Genomic DNA, 25184 nt, shown 5'->3' with positions numbered 1-25184 from the left:
AACCTGAGTTCTCACCTTGTAACTATCCAGACAACCTCAGTTCTCACTTAGTAATCCTAACATCTCCCCCTTTCTTTTGATTTAGAACATAGGACAATCATGACCTTGAAACATAAATCCATCAATATGAGAAGTATTACAGATAATTACATAAATGACCTTGAAACATAAATCCATCAATATGGGAAGTATTACAGATAATTACATAAATTACATAAGCACATAGTAACATAGTAACATAACACATGCTAGGAGTATATAACATAATCATAATCATAAATTGAAAATTTATAAATGTCCATAAGTCCATTGTCCATTATTCTCATCTTGTGTGAGGAAGTCCAATGATTCCTGCTGGTTTTTAAGTTCTTTAACAGTCTTCTTATTATCCATGCTCTTTCAGTGTCAGATGTTTCTTAGATCTTCTCCTTTATTTTGAGGTCTTTCTCTTTTTCTGTCTCTCTCTGATGGACAAGGCGAATATGACTCGTTGGCACCCATCTGATTCCTTCTCCTGCTGAAGAAATACAAGCAAACCCTCTCCCCCAGGCAGTTAACCTATCTGGTCCCTTCCATTCACCACTTTCTGGATCTCTCCACATCACCTGGCGATTATCTAAGGACAGTGGAGATGCTCTCACTGGACACTGCCCTTCTGGTGGGTTATAAAACCTGTCTGCTGGAGCCAGCGCATCTTTGTCAAAAATTAGAAAATTAATGGTATAGAGAACTAAATTTAGAAGTTCCCTAGGGCTACCTGTGGCTCCCCCTTTCTTTTGTTTTTGGAGGAGTGTCTTAATATCTCTGTTTCTTCTCTCTACTATTGCCTGCCCTTGAGGATTAAAGGGTATGCCCGTGGTATGTAAAATCTTATACTGTGCACAAAAGTGTGTTGCTTCACAGGAGATTCTGTTTGAGTTTCTGTCTCTTCCCCTCCTCCTTCTTCCTCCACCTCTGAAGGGTTAATTGAGGGAGGAGATGGGAGGTGCTCCTGTTGCTGTTGCTCAGAATTGTACTTAACTTCATTGTTATCTGATTCATCCTTTTCACCTAGTTTAGTTGACACCTCCCCATTTTGCTCCTTCATCTCTTCCTTTAGAATAACATTTTTTAAAGCCATTTGGATTAAATTGTAGGTATGAATTGTATCTTTGGAAACTGAGTTTGGTCTGGAACCAAAGGGTAAAATGTCACAAAGGTAATTGTACTGTTCACCTAATTGCTCTCCTACTAATTTCCACTCATCTGGATCCAATTCTTCTTCCAGAGAAAAAGAAGGACATATGACCTTCACAGTTCTTAAAAGTTCAGTAATCTCCTCTAAAATTATAATCAATCCTTGGCTTTTCATAACCTTGATGATGCTCTCTAAACATTTTCCTTGAACAGAAGGTGTTTGCCCCATTTCACTATAAGAGATTCCTGGTTTAGCCCTTAACAAGTTAAGTTCCTTATTTATCTATTAGCACGCTCACTTGATCTTTAAAAAAGTTTCCTCGTTACTCACGGTTCTGGGTCAGAGAGACTGAGATCTAGATCGGAAGCTTTTCCACTGGAATCAGGACTGTGTCTGTCCCTGTTCGGGTGCCAAATTGCGAAGGTCTGGTCTAGCTCCTCTTGTCAGGATAAGCAAAAGTCCTTGCCCCACGTTGGGCGCCAATTGTAGCGAGCTATCGTCTCCAGAAGCTGCTGGATCGCTCTCTGGGAAGAGATCTGCTGTGTCTTCTACTCAAATCTCTCAGACAGATTCTTCTTCTTGTAACGAACCGTTGTCTCCAGGCAGTTGCTGTTAACTCTTGTCCAAAGAAGTGACTTCCCTTCCTGCAGAGAGCCCCGTCAGGCCTGATGTAATGCAGAGAGTCCTTCTCTTGAATCCTGGCTCTGAATCTCCTCCAGCTCTTATCCTTCTCCAGGCCGATCTGCCCTCTGCGCCCATTGCTGTCTCTTTTTATCCTCCCAGAGAATGGGCGTGGGATAATGCAAGGGCTTCTGGGAAGAACCACCCCAGCCAATGAGCTTGCCCCCTCTATCAAGTCAACCTGAGTTCTCACCTTGTAACTATCCAGACAACCTCAGTTCTCACTTAGTAATCCTAACAATTATTCTCCTAGTCACTCAGTCTGAGCGAATTTTCCTTCACAGTGCTTCAAATCTTTCACTCCTTTTGTTGGTTGTTTTACCTTTCTCTCTACTCTGGGTTAGATCCTTTTTCTTTTTTCCTAGAAGGAAGAAGCTAGTGGACAGAAAGCTGCAATTGGAGTTAGAAAGACCTGGGTTCAAATCCCACGTCTAACACATACTAATGGCATAATCTTGAGCAAATCATTGAGCTTTGCATCGATGTGAGTAGTTGAGAGAGGCAGCGCATTGGATGAAGCACTGTACTTGGAGTCACTAGGACTTTAGATACTTATTAGCTATACAATTCTGGGTAGATTACTTAACTTCTGCTTGTATCAGTTTACTCATCTAGTACAAGGAGATAGCAAAAGACCATGTTGTTGTGATGATTAAAGATTGTTGTTGTGTGTCCTTTGATCTTGAAGGGGACAGTCACATCAGTTAGGACATGCCATGACTTGGACACGAATTGTATTTAAGTAAGGAAAGGCTTTGCAGTCACAGACTCAGTCTCTTCTCTGGAACCATCTGGTTCCAATGGCAAAATCTGAATCAAGATGACTATGTAGTGGGAGTCTTTGGCCTTTTTAAGTTAAAGTTTTTCCCAGGTCTCTGGAGATTGAGACAATGTCCATTCTGTGATTTAGGCTAGGTAAGAAATTAAGATAAAGAATGGCGTCTTTTACCTAGTTTTTTAAAAATCGATTAGGGAGGGAAAAAATCAATCTGGGTTTCTGGCCAAAACTAAAACACTTGCTCTCTACACTTAGGGCCTAAAAAATAACCAAATAAAACTTGGACTGGATCAGTCAATGAGAGATAGAGTGATTTGAGGTCCAAGTCATGATATCTCCTTCCTAATGTCATGGTCCTCTTCCAGAATGAAGGATAAACAACAACTTGTGAGTAGTAGGAGCTGCTACATTGGGATCCCAACTGGCCAGTTACAGTTGGATAATGCAACTCCTTTTTTCTTCCTTCCTCTCTCCTTCCTTCCCACTTCTCCTCACTTCTTTCCTCTGAGCTTCTTCTGTCCACATAGGGTTTCATAACCTTGCCCACAGGTGGGTATTCTGCCCAAAGGAATCTAAATTTTGACCCCTGAAACCTCACAAGATATCTTGGAGTAGAGAGACTAGATTACTCTTGAGAATTAAAGGAGATATTTGTATTGCACTTAGCACAGTGCCTGTAAGGCACTATGTAAGACCTATGTAAATGTTATCTATTAATAGTATTAGTTCTCTCAAATTCTAAGTTATGTAAAGGGTGCCAACCTTTGTTATTGACTGGAGTTTCCTCATCAGGGAATTCCTTGAATTGATGAGATCACACAAAAAAAGCCTAGGCTCTTTCCTAACCAACTCCTTCCTAAACTGTTCTTAGCCTCCTAATGGTTTTTTATGCTGCAGTAATTTCTTATGCAATCACACCAGATTGTTCATATTAAATACTCTTTATCATTTGCTCAGAATTCTCCAGTGGTTGCCATGGCCCGAGGGGTAAAGTATGAACTTTTCAGCTTTTGTTCAAGTTGGTGCAATAATTTGCTCCTCAGATTGCTTTTTTCTTCTTATCTTTTCTTGCTGCCCTCAAACACCCTCCCCTTTCCCTTTCCCTGTAACTTTTCATAGGCAATTTATTTAGGACTCTTATGCTGAAAGTTAGAACACAACTTAAGTCTACATCATTCAAATAAAGAAGACCATTTCAGGGGAAATGACAACTAGAAATATGTTATTTTGAAATTATGTTGGTAGCTCTTCCTGTATATATTTCCAAAATGAGTAATATCTTCTGAATTTGCTCACTTGTACTAAACTGTGAGTTCTTTTGATATGCGTATCCTCAAGGCTTTGAGTCCTTTGACATTTTTCCACAGATTGGTATTTTTCAGCTATTATATTTGGATTTTGAAAAATATGTTTTTCCTAGTCCTCTTTTGTACACAGAATAAGATCTGAATGTTACCTTTAAAGATAGAGGAATGAGAATTCTTCACTAAAATTTGAAAGTGAAATATATTTTTTTTTCCTTAAGCAATTTCCTAAACAAATTCACTTTATATAATTATGTATTAAGTGAATTTGTTTAGCAAATTGCTTAAGAATCAAAAAAAATATGTGGGGAAAAGTGTAAACAAGATCTCTGTATTCCCCAAAAGGTATCTGTGAGTTCATGGCTGTCCATCCTAAAGCTCAGGGTTTATTGGTTTCTCAGTTATTCATTCAAACATGATTGCTCACTCCAATTTTCCAAGTTTCAAATTAATGCCATACATAGAAGTTGTTCAGTGGTCATCTGTAGTAAAAGAGCCTGGGAATAAGAGAACTCTAGGACTTCAGTGTGCAGCCGTTTCATATGATTAACATAAATTTACCCTTGGCTCCTAAAAGCTCTGGAACTTCTCAGAGCTTCAGATTTGAAAAATGGAGAGTAACAGATGCCTTCACAACTTCAAAAGAGCTGTTGTAGAGATCAAATAAAGCATTTTTCTGACTAAAGTTATTGTTATGTAAGAATGTTGTAAAGATCATTTAGCTACGTACATGAAAGAACCTTATAATCATAAAGTGCTATAGTAAACGGCTGGCTTTTTTCTCTTTCATTAAACCTCACCAGTGTAGGAAATGTCCTCTACCAAAATAGATCAACTTTATCTAGTAGTTTTAATGAATGGTTTAAGAATTGAGCAATTAAGTGACTTGTACTGGATCACACAAGTAAAATAGTATCTGTCAAATGTAAGACATGAATTCAGGTCTTCCTGATGATAAAGATGGGCCTTTGTCTAGTAATTGTGCTTCTTTTTTTAAGCTGCCATTATTTAGTTGGGTTTTTGTTGTTCTGTTTTTGTTTTTACTAATTTTGTGATATCATTAGTGTTAGTACCTCTTCATAAAGTTATTGATGTCAAGCCACTTACATATTTTTTACCATGTGTACTTTTTGTCTGTGATCTTGAAAAAATTCTCCACAGGAGTCTACTTAACCTATTGGGAGGGAAGGGGGAGAAGGAAGGTCATTCCCAAGTTTGGGTTGTTTTTTGTTTTTAACATATACATACTAGTACAACACACAACATCTGTATCTTCCATTCTCACAGAATTACCAGTCTGCCTAATTTTCTGATCATCTACCTTCTGGGTAAGATATTTTTAGATATAAGTTGTAATTGATAATAAGTTGAGGCATAATTTTACACACTATATCTTTCTTTGTTGCTCTAAATCATACACAATCTTGATTCTTTAGGGATAGCAACATTTCATGATTACAGCCAAAAATTAGAATAACTAATGAGAGGTAACACTTTCTAAATGTTTTATGTAAATTATCTCATTTGAGTTTTATAACAATAATTGTGGAACAGGTTTTGTTGTTATCTCCCATTTTACAGTTGGAAAAATTGAGACCTTAAGGTGTTCAGAGTCACATAGAGTGTAAGTATCTGAAGTAAGACTTGAACTCAGGTATTCCTGATATAGAACAAATAGGAAATGATTAAGAGAGGGAAGGTACTAAAATTAAGAAGGAGGTGGGAAAGTCTTCCTGTAGAAAATGGAAGTCATTAGGCAGAGGTGAAGAAGGAAAGCATTCCAAGCATGGAAGATAGCCAGAGAAAATACCTGGAGTTGAGAGATGGGGTGTCTTGTTCACGGAACATCCAGAAAGCCACTGAGTATATATGACAGGGAATAAGATGTAAAAAGATTGGAAAAGTAGGAGGTTAAGTTGTGAAGAACTTTGGAATTCACTGAATGAGGGATAACATAATCAGACCCATGCTTTGGGAAAGTCATTTGGCTACTGAATCAAGGATTCAGGTTGGGGGAGGGGATGGGAGGGGACAATGGGGGCACTTGAGTCATGCAGATCCATTAGCAAAACTATTAACAGCAGTTCAGGTATGAGGTGATGGGGCCTGGAACAGAAGGATGGTTGTGTCAGAGAAGGGGATGTATTCATGAGATGTTGCAACAGAAAAAAATCAATAAGCCTTGACAACAGATTAAATAGGGGGAAGAAGGAAGGAGAGATGGTGAAGAATTGAAGATATCACCCAGGTTACAAACCTGGATAGCTGAGAAAATAGAGGTGTCCTCTGCACTAATATAGAAGGTATTTGGACATGTTTAGTTAAAGAGACCTGATGAAGATCCAGTATAAAGTGTCTAAAGGCAGGTGGAGATTTGAGATCAACAGAGAATTTGAAGCAAGATGGGGACATTTTTAAATTGTTGGCAAAGATATGAAGTCTTCGAATGAAATAGAGGGAAAAGAGAAGAGGACCCAATATTCTCAGTAAAATAGGCAGTTTTCAGCTGAAAAAATGCCCCAAGGGTGACATGGAAGGGAGATGGGAAGTTTGAGGAGGAATGAAAAGGTTTGGAAGAGCCATCATGCAGAATAGTATAGTGAGTTGGTAAGGGAGACTTAGTAGTAGTCACAGAGAAGCTCCAATTGAGGTTGTATAATAAAATTTGTAGTAGGAACCAGATAGATTGATTGTCATCTTCTTCATCTTCATTCAACAGCATGTGTATAGGAGCAAAGATGACAAATGATAGAAGTGATCCAAAGCAGCTTGATTGGGCATAATTAGTAATATGATTTGGGAGTTAGGGATTCAAAAGGACATTGTAGTGTTGGTTTATGAAAGGTGAAAATGGGGAAAAGTGCAAGAGAGGTTAGGGAAGGTTGGTTGAGGATTTTATGATGCAGGTGAATGGTAGGATTTGGTAAGGGGAGGCAGAGGAAGGGATGAAAATCTAGTAGATGTGATCAGAAAAGAGGATTTAGGAATTCTTGAACATGAAAGATATATTTGTGTATGGTTGCAAGATTGAGAGTATGACCTTTGCTATGTGGCTAAAGTGTAGAAGAGAAGTAGGTCATGGGAAGTAAACTAGTTGAACTGAGTGCTGAGAGGTTCGGGTGAGAATTAGTATGTATGTCAAAGTCCTGTAGTATGAGGATATACGTTGAGCATCTGTTTGATTGGATCTTATTTTTAAATTTTGGATTCATACTCAGAAATAATACTGTTCGGTAGACCAAAATCCTATCAAACAAACTAAAGCAATTCATCCAAAAATTATTAACCATGACCAAATTAGATTAGACCAAAATGTAAGGTTCAGTCTTAGGAAGACAGTCACTGTCAACTAGCCATGGTCTCCATAGTCATAACCCACCATCCCACCTTCATTCCTTCCTTTTATAATACTTAATTCCTTTTCAAAATTCAACCTACAAGCTTCTTCCTTCAGGGAAATAAGTACCCAATATTCATTTGTAGTGTACTTATTTCCCCTATCTTGTGTAGTGGGACTTGCCTAAGGACATGCAGATAACTCTATAGTACTCCTGTCTTTGTACCATCCTGCTATATGTTAGGGTCCTTTGCAGTGCCTGGCACATGTTAGATACTCTGATGCACTTATGAAGTAATATTGCACTTACTGTTCATTAGCAGTGTTAATATTTTTGTCTAGTAGTAAAATCCTAGCAGATACTGGGGAAGATCCAGACTGTTGTTCTGCTCCCAGATAGCAGTGTTTTCTAGAGCTGTTGCTTTTCCAGGTTATATGCAGATTATTGTTTTCTCCTTGAGATTAGGGTAGAAAAAATTTAATTCTGCTTTGTGCTTTTCACTAGAGGAAATTTATAATCCAGGTAAAAATACTTTGGTTTGTTCTGTTGGTTGTATTCAGGAAAACAATAAGTATATTAGAATTATCTTGCTACACCTTTGTTCACTTAATGCCTCTTATCTTGCTACACCTTTGTTCACTTAATGCCTCTTAAATTGTATTTATTGTCACAAAGTCATATTCACAGAGTTAAAAGAAACCTTAAGAATCAAGTAGTTCACATTTTCACTTCACATTTACTGAAGAAATTAAGAATTGGAGAGGTCAAGTGACTTGTCCAAAGCTGATTAGTTTACAGAACAGGTCTTCTTGATTCTAAGTTTTGTGTATGTTATGGTCTGTGTCCCTCTATCCTTCCCTCTCTCTCACCAACCTATGTTCAAAGGTTACTGAGATGGAACTGAATGTTGCAAAACTTGAACCCTGTGTAATTATAATGACAAAGCTCAGGTCAGAGAAGAGGGTTCTTTAAGAGGAGTCTGAATTCAGGGGGTTATTGGTGCAAAATATCGTCAAACCAGTATTTGTTTTGCTGAATAGCTTTTTTCTTTTTTTAAATCTTTTTTATAAGAGATGGCCTTCATTTCTAAAATATATAGAGAATTGACACAAATTTATAAGAAATCAAGCCATTCAATTGATAAATGGTCAAAGGATATGAACAATTTTCAAATGAATAAATTGAAACTATGTCTAGTCATATGAAAAGGTGTTCTAAATCACTCTTGATCAGAGAAATGCAAATTAAGACAACTCTGAGATGCCACTCTACACTTGTCAGATTGGCTAAGCTGACAGGAAAAGATAATTAGACATTGAAGTTCTACCAAATTCCTTTTATGACACAGACATGATACTAATACCTAAACCAGGTAGGTTGAAAACAGAAAGAAAATTATAGACCAATCTCCCTAATGAATATTGATGCAAAAATCTTTTTTTTTTTAATTGATGCAAAAATCTTAAATAAAATATTAGCAAAAAGATTACAGAAAATCATCCCCAGGATAATATATTATGACCAAGTAGGATTTGTACCAGGAATGCAGGGCTGGTTCAATATTAGGAAAGCTATTAGTATAATCGACTATATCAATAACCAAATTAACAAAAACCATATGATCATCTCAATAGATGCAGAAAAAACATATGACAAAATCCAACATCCATTCCTAATAAAAACACTTGAGAGGATAGAAATAAATGGACTATTCCTTAAAATAGTCAGGAGCATATATTTAAAACCGTCAGTAAGCATCATATGTAATGGAGATAAACTGGAACCTTTCCCAGTAAGATCAATAGTGAAACAAGGTTGCCCACTATCGCCATTACTATTCAATATTGTATTAGAAACACTAGCCTCATCAGTAAGAGTTGAGAAAGAGATTACAGGAATTAGAGTAGGTAATGAGGAAACCAAACTATCACTCTTAGCAGATGATATGATGGTATGAGAACCCCAGAGATTCTACTAAAAAGCTATTAGAAATAATTTACAACTTTTAACAAAGTTGTAGGATACAAAATAAATTCACATAAATCCTCAGCATTTTTATACATCACCAACAAAATCCAACAGCAAGATACAAAAAGAAATTCCATTCAAAATAACTGTCGATGGTATACAATATTTGGGAATTTATCTACCAGAGGAAAGTCAGAAATTATATGAGCAAAATTATAAAACACTTGCCACAAAAATAAAGTCAGATTTAAATAATTGGAAAAATATTAAGTGTTCTTGGATAGGCTGAGCGAATATAATAAAGATGACAATACTCCCTAATCTATTTATTTAGTCCCATAACAATCAGACTCCCAAGAAATAAATGACCTAGACAAAATAACAACAAAATTCATATGGAAGAACAAAAGGTCGAGAATTTCAAGGGAATTAATGGGAAAAAAAAATCAAATGAAGGTGGCCTAACTGTACCTGATCTAAAACTATATTATTTATAAAGCAGCAGTCACCAGAACCATTTGGTATTGGCTAAGAAATAGATTAGTTGATCAGTGGAATAGGTTAGGTTCACAAGACAAAATAGTCAATAACTATAGCAATCTAGGGTTTGACAAACCCCAAAATCCCAAATTTTGGGATAAGAATTCATTATTTGACAAAAACTGCTGGGAAAACTGGAAATTAGGATGGCAGAAATTAGGCATGGACCCACACTTAACACCACATATCAAGATAAGATCAAAATAGGTCCGTGATTTAGGCATAAAGAACGAGCTCATAAATAAATTAGAGAAACATGAATTAGTTTATCTATCAGACTTGTGGAGGAGGAAGGAATTTGTGACCAAAGAAGAACTAGAGATTATTATTGATCACAAAATAGAAAATTTTGATTACATCAAATTAAAAAGCTTTTGTACAAACAAAACTAATGCAAACAAGATTAGAAGGGAAGTAATAAACTGGGAAAACATTTTACAGTTAAAAGTTCTGATAAAGGCCTCATTTCCAAAATATATAGAGAACTGATTCTAATTTATAAGAAATAAAGCCATTCTCCAATTGATAAATGGTCAAAGGATATGAATAAACAATTTTCAGATGATGAAATTGAAACTATTTCCACTCATATAAAAGAGCATTCCAAATCACTATTGATCAGAGAAATGCAAGTTAAGACAACTCTGAGATACCACTACACACCTGTCAGATAGGCTAAGATGACAGGAAAAAATAATGATGAATGTTGGACGGGATGTGGGAAAACTGGGACACTGATGCATTGTTGGTGGAGTTGTGAATGAATCCAACCATTCTGGAGAGCAATCTGGAATTATGCTCCAAAAGTTATCAAACTGTGCATACCCTTTGATCCAGCAGTGCTACTACTGGGCTTATATCCCAAAGAAACACTAAAGAAGGGAAAGAGACCTATATGTGCCAAAATGTTTGTGACAGCCCTTTTTGTAGTGGCTAGAAACTGGAAAATGAATGGATGTCCATCAATTGGAGAATGGTTGGGTAAATTATGGTATACGAGTGTTATGGAATATTAATATTCTGTAAGAAATGACCAACAGGATGAATACAGAGAGGCTTGGAGAGACTTATATGAACTGATGCTGAGTGAAATGAGCAGAACCAAGAAATTATATATTTCAACAACAATACTGTATGAGGATGAGGATGTATCCTGATGGAAGTGGATATCTTCGACAAAGACAAGCTCTAATTCAGTTCCAATTGATCAATCATGGACAGAATCAGCTACACCCAGAGAAGGAACACTGGGAAATGAGTGTAAACTGTTTGCATTTTTGTTTTTCTGACCAGGTTATTTTTACCTTCTAAATCCAATTCTTCCTGTGCAACAAGAAATTCGGTTCTGCACACATATATTGTATCTAGGATATACTATAACATATCTAACATATATAAGACTGCCTGCCATCTAGGGGAAGGGATGGAAACAAGGAGGGGAAAATTCGGAACAGAAGTGAGTACAAGGGATAATGTAAAAAATTACCCATGCATATGTACTGTCAAAAAAAAAAAAATTTTTAAAAGAAAAGAAATTACAGCAGGATGATTTCAGAGAGGCATGGAGAGATTCATATGAACTGATGCTAAGTGAAATGAGCACAACCAGGAGACAACCATAACAACATTGACAATATCAATATTATACAATGATCGATTCTCAGGAACGTGGCTCTCTTCCACAATGAGATGATTCAAACCAGTTCCAATTGTTCAGTGATGAAGAAAACTATCTACATCCAGAAAGACAGGACTGTGGGAACTGAGTGTAGACCACAACATAGCATTCTCACACTCTCTCTGTTGTTGTTTGCTTGCATTTTGTTTTCTTTCTCAGGCTTTTTTTTTTTCCCCTTCTTGATCTGATTTTTCTTGTGCAACAAGATAACTATATAAATATGTATGCATATATTGGATTTAACATATATTAGCATTTTTAACATGTGAAGGACTACTTGCCATCTAGGGGATGGGATGGAGGAAGGAGGGGAAAATTTGGAACAGAAGGTTTTGCACGGGTCAATATTGAAAAATTACCCGTGTATATGTTTTGCAAATAAAAAGCTTTAATTAAAAAATAAAAATAATAGATGGCCTGCTGAATAGAGAAGGTTATATTCAAAAATGAAGCTCATATAAAACCAAGATATCAGTAATGATTTTAAAATTTTTGAGTAAATACGGGACGTTGCTCCTTTCCACCCCAATGATAACACTGTTCTTTCCTCTCTCTGTTTTTTTTCCCCCACTTCTATGTTAATATCAGTATGTTATTCCTAGTACTCTATTCCAGCTGCTCCCAATTCTAATCTCTGTCAATCTATTCTCTGCTTTTCTTTTTTATCTTTTCTGAATCATGTTACTTCTCCTATGCATCTTTATAGAGAAACTTCTGACCTTTTATGGACATTGTCAGCCAGTCCAGATGGTCCTATCCCTCTGGTTAGTAACATGATAAGAAATCACACAATGGGAATAACCTTAGCTCTTCTTGGAATTTATCATTGTAATTTGTTACTCCATCTCATTCTGTTGCCAGAGTCTTAGAGTTTGGGATTGCATTTCTGAATTCTCTTGACAGTTGAAAATTCCAGGAGTCTGGTCTCCAGATAAATAACATTTTATCTTTGATTATGGAATGTATTAGTTTTTCAACACAAACCATTAGATTAAGGTGAGGGTAAATGTATCTTCTTACCTGTCTCTTTTCATTTCTTGCCTTTTTTTTTTTTTTTTTAAAGTCTGGAGATCAAGGCAATTCTTTTTTTTTTTTTTTTTTTTTAAATTTTTTTAATTTTATATATATATATTTTTTTATAATATTATCCCTTGTATTCATTTTTCCAAATTACCCCCCCTCCCTCTATTCCCTCCCCCCGATGACAGGCAATCCCATACATTTTACATGTGTTACAATATAGTCTAGGTACAATACATGTGTGTGAATATCATTTTCTTGTTGCACAATAAACATTAGAATCCGAAGGTACATGCAACCTGGGCAGACAGATATTAGTGCTAACAATTTACATTCACTTCCCAGTGTTTCTTCTCTGGGTGTAGCTACCTCTGTCCATCATTGATCAACTGGAAGTGAGTTGGATCTTCTTTATGTTGAAGATTTCCACCTCCATCAGAATACATCCTCATACAGTATTGTTGTTGAAGTGTACAGTGATCTTCTGGTTCTGCTCATTTCACTCAGCATCAGTTGATTTAAGTCTCTCCAGGCCTCTCTGTATTCCTCCTGCTGGTCATTTCTTACAGAGCAATAATATTCCATAACCTTCATATACCACAATTTACCCAACCATTCTCCAACTGATGGACATCCATTCATCTTCCAGTTTCTAGCTACAACAAAAAGAGCTGCCACAAACATTTTGGCACATATATGTCTCTTTCCGCTCTTTAGTATTTCTTTGGGATATAATCCCAGTAGTAGCGCTGCTGGGTCAAAGGGTATGCACAGTTTGATAACTTTTTGGGCATAATTCTAGATTGCTCTCCAGAATGGCTGGATTCTTTCACAACTCCACCAGCAATGTATTAGTGTCCCAATTTCCCCACATCCCCTCCAACATTTATCATTATTTGTTCCTGTCATCTTAGCCAATCTGACAGGTGTGTAGTGGTATCTCAGAGTGGTCTTAATTTGCATTTCTCTGATCAGTAGTGATTTGGAACACTCTTTCATGTGAGTGGATATAGTTTCAATTTCTTCCTCTGAGAATTGTCTGTTCATATCCTTTGACCATTTATCAATTGGAGAATGGTTCGGTTTCTTATAAATTAGGGTCAGTTCTCTATATATTTTGGAAATGAGACCTTTGTCAGAACCTTTGTTTTTAAAAATATTTTCCCAATTTGTTACTTCCCTTCTAATCTTGTTTGCATTAGTATTATTTGTACAGAAACTTTTTAGTTTGATGTAATCAAAATCTTCTATTTTGTGATCAATAATGATCTCTAGTTCTCCTTTGGTCATAAATTCCTTCCTCCTCCACAAGTCTGAGAGGTAGATTATCCTCTGTTCCTCTAATCTATTTATTATCTCCCTCTTTATGCCTAAATCATGGATCCATTTTGATCTTATCTTGGTATATGGTGTTAAGTGTGGATCCATATCTAATTTCTGCCATACTAATTTCCAGTTTTCCCAACAGTTTTTTCCGAATAATGAATTTTTATCCCTAATGTTGGAATCTTTGGGTTTGTCAAAGATTAGATTGCTATAGATGTACCCTTTTTGATCAAGGCAATTCTTAAGAATGATCATTGTTTTTATGTATCTAAAGTTTCTCACATGATAATAATGAGGCTTTGAGTTAATGAGCTAATCTTGAGTCCATGCCACAAAGTGTTTTCCCATTTTATGATTTTTTTTTTCAATTAATTATTTTTTTTTAAATTATTATTTTAGTGTATAGATAAGAAAACATAGAATGTGCCTTTGGGGTAATGAATTGGTACAAATATTCCAGTTAACCAGGTGTGGTCAACAATTTAAGTAGATTATGTCTGTAAATGAGACTCTATTTTTAGCCTTTTTATATTTAATTGAAGATTGCCATCCTTTTGGAAGATTCAAGAAATAACATTTTGATATGCTAACTATAATCAACTAAGTATTTAGAATCTACTTTGTGCAAGATAATAGGAATACAGGGATAAAAATTACATAATCCATGTCCCCAAGGAGCTTACACTTTCTGGGAGGAGAAAATAAGTATATATTTAAACTTATGTAAACCATTCAAATAAAATATTTACAGGAAATACAAGGTAGTTTGGAGAGAGAGAGTATTGACAGCTCAGGAGAATTAGGAAAAACATATAGAAAGTACATGGTGTTTGATACTAATGCTTCTGCTTTCTTTTATCAAGGAATATTCTTAGATTTCCTTTTAATAACTTGCATATTTTGAATTACTTATTAATGGTGTAGTGAAAAGCTTTTTTAAAAAGTAAAGAAGAGGTTTCTTTATGCTTAGCCTTATTTTAAAAAGAAGACTAAATAGTTTGATCTTAATATACCTGCATTGTTTCTATTTCTTTATTCAGGAAAGCAGTGCTTCTTAGTACTACGTCAGCAGCAGTTTAATGTCCAGGCTCTGGTGGCTGTGGGAGACCATGCAAGCAAGCAGATGGTAAAATTTGCTGCCAAGTAAGTAAGCAATTATATCCTGTTGTCAGAGTAAACAATGGTGGGAACCAAGACTCCCAGGGGTTGGGACCATTTTCACACATTAACATCAATGCATCGTTTGTTTTAAAATGTAGTTATTTAAATTGTCAGTTCACTATTGCTGAATACATTAAACTTACAAAAGATAAAATGCAACATAGACTTGAAATTCATTTGGAAGTGCTGAAGTAGCAGTCTTTCCCGAGACAGTCCACACTGACTTTCAGACTAACAAAAAGCCTGGCAGCTTCAGCATCACAGGATAACTTTATTTTCTTAGATTTGGCTTTTTTTTTTTTTTTTTGAGCTTGAGTCTTTGTGATTGAGCAACAGGTTTTTCAAACTAAATTAATTTTTAAAAAAAAATTTTTGAAAGGAAGAAATATTTCAGTCAGTTTCTTGAGTTAGAAGAAAGTAAAAATGCTACTACAGATCTCATTAGTTTTATCTTTGCCATCATAGTTTGTATTTCCTTTTGCCAGCTCATGGAAGACTAAAGAATTTTAAAAGGAAGAAAAAACTGAGAGAGAGAGAGAGTGTATGTGTGTGTGTGTGTGTACACACACACTTTTTTTTTTTAAGTGGAGAAATAGTTTCCTTCGTTTTTATACACACATACTATAGACTTAGGACCTCTAACCTACAGTTCATTTAGAAGCATATTTCATTGCTTTGTTTAATTGTGATTACAAGTAAGAAAAGATTTCTTTTGTAAATTATGAACCATAGATACATTGTCTTGCATATGTATGTGTTCCGTGCATTATGGTGAGTTGGAGAATTTGTGTATATTGGTGGATGGGTTTTTCTTAGTTTTTCCCTCTCCCAGGCAGCATGCTTTTCTTTTCACGTGAAAGTATCCTTTTTAATCTGTAGCTAGTTTGTGCTTATGAGGATGGGTTCAATACAACAAACATTTATTAAGCACTTACTGTGCATTGTGGTTTTTGTTGTTAAATCTCAGAACAAAGTTCTGTACTCAAAGATCTTTTAATTAGATTGGATATTCTACCCCCCCAAAAAAAAGATTTTTGACACTCTTAACAGACTAGTGTGGTATAGATATACTTTGAATCCTGTAGAATTGTTTGTACATTTATAGCACACCTAAAAAAAGGAGAATTATTATATAAGCAAAATCTGTGTATATGTGTATATAAACATTTTTATACACAGATGCACACATATAAAATATACATACAAGAAGCAGTGTGAAGTAGTAGATAAAAGCTGGTCAGGAGTCAAGAAATAAGGAAAGACCTGGATTCAAGTATGGTCTGATAAAAACTCGATGTGTGAATCTGGGGATGTTATTTAAATCTCATAGTGACACAGTAAATCTACGCCAAAGTTGCAAAGATATTGATCCACTTTGGGATGAAGTTCTTCACCCATTAATTCTGTATGTTCAGAAAAATCACAAGTCTATATACAAAAAACAAAGCAAAAAAAAAAATATATATATAAGCGCTTATATGCATGAATATATTTTATTGTGTGCATATGTGTATATACATGCATGTATGTCTTTTTCTTAACTTGAATTCATTACTTAGAAAAATAATGGGGAAAGGAACCAATTAATTAATTTATCTATATTTGAAATAGCACAGAACTTGGGTTAGTCTTCTTATCTGTTGCAAAAGTGGTGAAAAAGAAATGTTTCCCAAAAGATCTTTTTTAAACAAAACAAAACCAAAAAAAACAAAAAAACAAGCTGTTCCCTTGATTTTCATTCTCCCCCCCCCAAAAAAAATTTTTTTTAATTTATTTTTAGTGTTCATTTTTTTAAAATCTTGAATTCCAAATTCTCTTTCTCCCTTCCAGTCCTCTCACCCTTTGAAAAGCAAGCAATATGATATCAGTTAAATATGTGAAATGATGCAGATCATTAATTTTAGTAATTCATTCCCACAGAAAACATTGTGGTTTGAAGATGAATTAAGAAAATACATTCAAAAATCTTAACATTACTTTGAAAGTCATTTTACTGTTTGTGAAATATAAATTAGGTAGTCATGCCACATGATACTTTTTAAATTCATTAAAATGTATGTGTTCACATATACAAAGCTAATTTAATAAAATGTTCATTAACTCTACAAGGGATTTGATTAAGCATCTACAATGAATTTGAGCCATTTAGAAAAGTTTTAGCATATAGCCTGATAGTTTTTTAAATGCTTAGTTCAAGATGTAAAAATCATTTAAAATGTTATTAAAACCCTTATTAAAAATTATTCTAAATTGTAGCATAAGGAATTTATATATAGAAAAAAATTTTCTAAGAATGATTTTTATTATTAAACATTGGCATGACCTATTAGACTACAGTAGTTGTTTCTCTAGTGGTCTTTCACAATTTGTTAGACACACATTTGACACTGAAATTCAAATGTCAAGGAAAGTTTATTATAGGGAGTCCAGAGGAATTGGGTATTTCTGGCCAAAAGCAAGCTCTACTCTTTTCTAAGAAAAGGGAACACTGAGTATAGAATCAAGAGAAGCCTTATATAGTTAATTCAACGCATTTCCCCTCTCCCCCCCAGAGAATGGATTGGTTCATTCCCTTTTGGGTTACATCATCCCTTATATGTTGCTCCTATGCATGTTCTCCTTCTCTAGTCATACATCCCATGTTCTGTTAATAAGATCCTAATTTTATGGGGGGATGTGTCAGCTTCTATGCATATGAGGTTTATTAAGCAAACACAATGAAGACCAAGGGCAAATTGATCCTAACAAGTTTAAGCCAATTTCTAGCCTAGACTCTTATTATCAGAATTTTATAACTAAGTTAGTTTCTTATGAAAACTTATTGATCCATGGTACTTATTATCTTATATTACCTTGAAGCTTACAATAAGCTGTGGAAACCTAACTTTTCAGTATTTCCCACAAATTCAATAGACTTTTATTATCTTTTTGGTATGTTTTAAATATGTTAGTGTTTTAAGGTCAAGAGATGAACTAGATAATCTTTTAAGTTCCTTCATGTCCAGGATTCCATGATTCTTTGTCTTAAATGTAGACTGTAGATAGTATAACCTTAATAGTGCATTTGCAGCTTGATTTTTATGTTTAAGGATAAACCTTTTAAAATAGTTTTTTAGTAATTTTGTATTTGTTTTATACAATAACATATTGGAGGGTATTTTAGACTTATGTGAACAGGCATTTAGGCACCAGGTATGCAGTACAAGTTGTGAAATGATGGCAATTTAAAGGAAGCTTAACATTCTAATGGAAAACAACAAGCATGTATATAAATACAGAGAATAAGCATAAAGAGAATAAATACAAAGTAGTTAAAAATAGTTTTGGTGGGTCAAGGCAAAAAAGAGCAAAAGGGCATTCAAGGATAATAATGGAAAGACAGTAATTACAAACTGAAGAAAAATGGAAAGTAGTGCAAAAACTATTAAAAGAAATTTTTTTCTCCATAAAGGATAGTAACTTTATTATATATCCCAACATGACAGTGTCTAAGGTGCTTAAAAAGGAACTAGAAATCACACTTTAAAAAAAAAAAAAGAATTGGAAAAGGCAGCCAAATTGCTTCAATTATAGAAAAGTAGTTTTTGTTTAGAGGTGATAGAGAATTATGAAAGCATTGAGGGACCAATTTATAAGCTATAAGGAGAAGAAGACAGCAGTAGCTAGAAGGAAAATAATCTTGTGCTTTCAGTACCAAAAAAGGAAACCAATATTAATCACTACCAACTTACACACTTACTTTTTTCAACTATAATAGATTTTTTTTGATAGTTGCCTTATTCATGAATTAAGGGCATCCTCAATGAAGAACAAGTAGGCTTTAGCAAATGGTATTCAATAATAGTATTGCATCTTTTCCATCTCACAATTGGCTGAAATGTGTAGAGAATTTGAAACATCATTGTGCTAATTGATCGATTTGGAAAAAAGCATTCAGTATAGTTAAATTCCCTTTTATAAATTGGAGTACAAGGTGTCTTACATTACTACAAGTATTCAGGATTCTTTGGAATGTGTAACAACAGAAATAAAACTAACTGTTCACCCTCTGATAATAAACATTGAGCAAAGCCTGAAACAGAGTTGTATGCTTTCCAGCACCATTTGTAACTGTGAGGAGATCCAATGCAGAGTCCAGGTTAAGGAGAGATTCTCTTTGATTGATCCTTTAAATGCTCCCATTTGCAGATAACATAGTATTAATTGCACCATCCCCCATGATATTACAGAATCTCCAGAAAGAGATCTGTAATTAGTTAAAGGTGGGTCTGTCCAGTCACACAGGAAAGAAAAAATGGACTGTAGGTTGTTCATATTTCAACATTTATCTGTCTATGTGGACATCTGATACAGCACTTGATCAATAAAGTATGTACAGAACAGATAGATTCAGATAGATAATAAGCTGGTTTCAAATTAAAGAAAAAAAAAGGGGGGGGAACAGTAAAGGCCCATCTTTTTCAGGCCTTGTGTTGCTGTATAGCAGTAAGCCCTGGAACACCACTCTGATGAATATCACAGGACAGTGGAAAGACACATAGTATGAAGAAAAATAGTAAAGAAAGAGAAGATGGTCACTCGACAAGAATAAAGAGTAACAGATGGAAAGTTAGGGTGCTCTACCATTTTGTTCACTTGTTTTAATTGTGTCTTCATGACTCCATTAGGAATTTTCTTGGCAGAGATATGAGTGGTTTACTATTTCCTTCTCCAGCTGATTGTACAAATAGGAAACTAAAATAAATAGGATTAAATTACTTACTTAGGGTCACACAGCTAGTGTCTGAGACCACATTTGAACTCAGGAAGGTGAGTCTTCCTGACTCCGAGCCTGACAGTCTATTCACTTGCCTATTTGCCTGCCCACTCTACCAGTACCCTCAGCATGAGCCAAAAAAACAAAACAAAAACAAAAACCTCCTTGCATATTAGATGACTTTTTGCATTGATCTTTTGAAAGGACATGGACAAGATGGGGACAAATAAGTGAGCTGTGATCTGTGTCATTAGAAAGAACTTTTGAGGTAAAATCACAGGGCAATTTGAGTATGTGAGAGAAAGGAAGCTCCTAGCAAAACTGTGGCAAAGTAATGAAGATTTGAATGTTACACAGAGCTCTGTAGAGTCATTTTGTGTGACAAGTTTAATGTAGCATTTGAGCTAGTTGTTTAGTTCTTCAACTCCTTTGGTGAAGAGTCAGGTTCATTTTTATGTTTTTACCACTGCTGCCTGCATAGTGTCCATTCCATAATAGGCACTTAATAAATGCTTACTAATTCTCTGTGACTATTGGTTCCAGTTATTAAGCATGTTAAAAAAAAATTTTTTTTTGACACTTTAAAGGGAAATTCACCTGATATACGCTGTCTGTAATTTTAGAAAATTGTGATAAGTTAAAGTCTTTATCTAGACCAATTACTTCTCTCTCCCAGGGCAAACAGCTAATAAATGTTTGTTATTGGTCAGAGGGGGCAGAGGAAGAGATCAGAGACATGTGGAATACTACAAATCCTTAGGCTTCTTAGAAACATAACTCAAAACCTGTAGCTTCATGACATTGGCTTAGAGCAAAACAACATTTTTTATAGGGTAAAGTAAGGTCAGATTTGTCCCCTGACTCCTTAATTGGTGTTAGTGAAGTAGTAGTATTCCTGAGAAGCTCTGCCTTTACCGCAGGTGTGTTAAAGTAGTTCATGCAGAGAGAAGAATGTGCAAAAAAAGCAGAAAAATCACTAAATTGATTTACAATTGTGTTCTATTCCCCCAAGTTTTATTATGTCTTTGCTGTGTCATAGAAAGTAATCATGTAGCTTTCCTGGGTCTTGTTGTTTTCTGTAAAGATTAGTAGTTGGATTTGCTCATCTCTAAGATCACTCCATCTTTGAAGAACTGGTTCTATATAAATCTTGTTCATAAGGATTATTTGGACAGACCTGAATCCCGATTTGAATTTAATACTAACCACTAGCCCTACTTTCAGCTTAGCTCTTCTAAGCCAATATCCTACAAATAAACTCTTGTAGAAACTTGACTTGATAACTACTTCAGCAGGTGTTGGAGCCCCTGCCTTCTCACCAGAAACAACTGCTGAAGAAAGGAAAGGTCTTTCCACTGAAGTCCTTGGCACTGTCAAATGATTCAGCATTGAAATTTGATATGGTCTTTTCAATGTAAATAACATTTAACAAAGATGCATTACCATCTGCTTTGCCCCTGTACCTTAGGGACCATGGGACCTTTCCATATGACTTATAACTGAAACCTTTACCCCTCTTACAATATGAACTCCTTGACAGCAAGGACTCTTATTTTTCTCTTTGTGTTTCCAGTGCCTGGCACAGTGTTTTGCAACTAGGTACAATTAATAATTTTTGTTCATATATAGAGAATTTTCTGTGTGTGTGTGTGTGTGTGTGTGTCTGTCTGTCTGTCTGTCTGTCTGTCTGAATATATAGTACAGTTTTATACTATAAAAGCTTAAAAAATTTAAATAAGAGCTTTGGGGCAGCCTGTATTGTATTTACATAGTATTGGTAGAAGTTCCTCTTTTTAGCATTAACACACAAAAAACAAGAACTTTCATAACTTATTGTGGTCTAAATGTATTAGCATACAGGTTTTTTCACTATTTCTTAGCTTCTAATGAGAAAGAACACAGAATCTGATGTTTTAATTCAAACCACTGAGCTTTTGATTTACTGGATTGTTCATAAAATCTTCATTTATTGAAGTACTTTTGTTGATTTGGCAAATCAGTCATTTACAGCATCTTTGTGAATCAAATCCATTTCTTTTGTTGTTGTTTTTGTTTTTCCCCCCTTTTTTTAATAAAGCTTTTTATTTACAAAACATGCATGGGTAATTTTCCAGCATAGACCCTTTGCAAAGCCTTCTGTTCCAAATTTTCCTTTCCTTTCTAATAATAATTGGAACTGGCCTCAATCATCTCATTGTTGAAGAGAGCCACCTCCATCAGAATTGATCATTGTATGGCTGTTACCATGTATAATGATCTCCTGGTTCTTCTCATTTCACTTAGTATCAGTTCATGTAAGTCTCTCCAGGCCTCTCTGAAATCATCCAGTCATTTCTTACAGAACAATAATATTCCATAACATTCATACGCCATAATTTATTTAGCCATTCTCCAATTGATGGGCATCCATTCAGTTTCCAGTTTCTTGCCACTTTCTTCCCTCCTTTAAGATCTCTTTGGCATATAAGCGCGATAGAAACACTGCTGGATCAAAGGGTATGCACATTTTTGAGCATAGTTCCAAATTGCTCTCCAGAATGGTTGGATCTGTTCACAGTTCCCCTAACAAGGCATCAGTGTCCTAGTTTTCCCACATCTCTAACATTCGCCATTATCTTTTCCTGTCATCTTAGCCAATCTGACAGATGTGTAGTGGTATCTCGGTTACCTTAAGTCAAATCCATTTCTAACCCCTACAGCTTTGCCCTTTCTTCCTTCCTTCCTTCCTTCCTTCCTTCCTTCCTTCCTTCCTTCCTTCCTTCCTTCCTTCCTTCCTTCCTTCCTTCCTTCCTTCCTTCCTTCCTTCCTTCCTTCCTTCCTTCCTCCCTCCCTCCCTCCCTTTCTTTCTCTTTCTCTCTCTCTCTCTCTCTCTCTCTCTCTCTCTCTCTCTCTCTCTCTCTCTCTCTCTCTCTCTCTCTCTCTCTCTCTTTTTCTTTCTTTCTTTTTTTTTTTTTTCTTTTTTATGACAATTGGCATTAAGGGACTTACCCAGGATCACACAACTAAGATGTATTAAGTGTCTGAAGCCTAATTTGAATTCAGGTGTTCCTGATTCCACTGGGCCATCTAGCTGCCTCTTGTCAGTTCTTTTTAAAGAATTCTTTTATTTGAAAGTGGATTATTACAGATAAATTAATATTTTTAATATTTTGGTTCTGAACCACTAATGTTTAATAGAATATATTTGTATGTTTTTACAAGAACAAAAATCTGTTTGACAGATTTGCTTTTTTTTTCCTGAAAAAACATGAGAGTGCATAGATTAGATTTAAAAGTCCATTGCCAAATTCCATTTAATTTGCTAACCATTTTGTTAATGTTAAGCAATAATTTTAGCATCTATTTTTGTTTTAGTAAATGTAGCTACATGTATGACAGAAAAAAAAAACACTACTATGACTCTGTCTTCTGCAATAATTGGATATAGGAACAATTATGGAAAATATTAATGGAATCCAAAAAATATTTTAGTTTCAGACTCCCACCCCTTTACCAGCATTAATAACAAACATTTGTGGGATGCCATCAGTAAAAATAATAATATTGTCTTTATATGGATTTAAAAATTTATTGAAGGGTCAGCTAGATGGTACCATGGGTAGAGTCAGTCTTAGAGTCAGGAGATTATGAGTTCAAATCTAGCCTTAGACATTTAACACTTCCTGGGCAAGTCACTTAACTCCAATTTCCTTACTGTCTCCCCCTTCCCCCCCCAAAAAATGAGTATGATTAGAAAAACATTTTAAAGTACTTAAGCTCATATATAATGTTATTATATAATATAAAATGAAGTCCTTAAATCCACATATAGTCCATTACATATAATGGAGTTTAAATTTTTTAAAAATGTCCTTAAGAGAATATTACTATCATAATAATAGTCATATTCACCATGAATTGGGTTTTTTTTTTTTCTCCCAGCATTGGTGATTCTCCACCCATTGTTTTGTAGTATACATTTAATGTCATTTTTAAGATAGTTGATCAAGTTTTATGATAGATCAGCTTTGTTTTCCTTCATATGACAATTAATTAGCCCACATAGGATCAGTAACAACAAATATTCTCCCATCAGTTTTCTTTGTTCCTATTTGAGTTCCTGCTTCTACATCTTTGTATATCTATTGCACATACTCCCCAAGCTCCTAACAAGTACATTATGTAAAAAGTTAATGTTATTAATTTCTGTTAGTCCTGAATATTCCTAAAAGGATTTTTTTTTTAAGGAATATATCCATTGCCACTACCACTTACACTTTAGTGTGAATATTTTGTAAAATTCCCCCTCCTTCCCATTATTTTAGAAATAGTTATTGTGTGTTTTATAAACTTACTATCCAAGGCTTGGTATGACAAGTCTTCATCTATAATTCAGTTGTCAAAAACCAGTAATACAACTTAACTTTTAGAAGGTTTTTCAGACTAAACTATTAGATAAATTTGTTTTTAAGCTTCATTTTAAATTAAATAATAATGCAGAACATAGCAATTTTGTTGTGATCTTTGGCCTTGCTTTTCTTTGCTGAATTTTTTATTATAATAAAAGTACTTGAATGGTGGTATTCGCAATTTCCTTTTTTATATATCTTGTCCATCTCTCTTTTTACCATAACCTGAAGGGCAAATTATATCCATTCACTAAGCAGTTATTCAGAACCTATTTTTGGATATGAAGGGGAGTAATGTTCAGTGAGGCTGCAAAGATAGGTTGGAGCCAGATTGTGAAGAGCATTACTAACTAATCACAAAAGTTGATACTTTATCCTAGAGTCAATAGGTACTCTATGGTTGGAGTTGATGGAGAAGAGGAATCAATTGGTCAGCTCTAAACACTGTCTATCTCCCTCCGACAAGAATAGGATTTTGTGATTAATTAGTAAAGCTCTTCACAGTCTGGCTCCAACCTATCCTCCTTTCATTTTACTTGGTTCTCTCCTGTAGGACCATACAAAGCAGGAATGATCTCTCCTCCACATAAGATAGCCCTTTAGATTCTTAAAGATAATTTTCAATGTTCTCTTCTGTAGGCTGAAGATGCATAGTTCCTTCAATTGATCATAAACTAAAGGTTTTTATCATCTTGCTTAACCCTTATTTCTGGGCACTTTCCAACTTACTAATGTTCTTCTTAAACTATGATATGAGTTAGGGTCATACAGCTGCATTACTCCTGGGAAATATTTAACCAAATAAATAAAAATGCAATATAGACATAGTATTAATTTGCACTTTTCTAAGTCACTATACAAGCTGCAACCATTGCCCTAGATGAGTCTGATGAGAGCAGGTAATTTTTGACATGTTTTTCTTCCATATACCCAGAATTGTTCTTGGTACAAATTCTTCAACATTTAAGTGACTTTCAGCTCTCTGATAAATAACATTCAAACTCTAACCTTTGAAGGTCTTCCAGTCTGATATTCATATTTTCTCCCTTCACATACTGTATACAGTGCT

General features: G+C 35.0%; 1 protein-coding gene across 1 annotated transcript in view; it reads left to right on the top strand.

Moving 5' to 3' along the window:
- The window catches only part of DARS1 (aspartyl-tRNA synthetase 1), a 79850-nt gene that overhangs the window by 12968 nt on the left and 41698 nt on the right, over positions 1–25184 (top strand). Inside the window, exon 4 of the mRNA XM_074301929.1 lies at positions 14851–14953. Within this exon, the coding sequence (XP_074158030.1) occupies positions 14851–14953 (103 nt within the window). The remainder of the gene's footprint in view (positions 1–14850; positions 14954–25184) is intronic.

This window comes from Sminthopsis crassicaudata, chromosome 3 (genome assembly GCF_048593235.1).
Source record: "Sminthopsis crassicaudata isolate SCR6 chromosome 3, ASM4859323v1, whole genome shotgun sequence".
Classification (NCBI taxonomy): Eukaryota; Metazoa; Chordata; class Mammalia; order Dasyuromorphia; family Dasyuridae; genus Sminthopsis; species Sminthopsis crassicaudata.
This window is presented reverse-complemented; position numbering and strand designations above follow the sequence as displayed.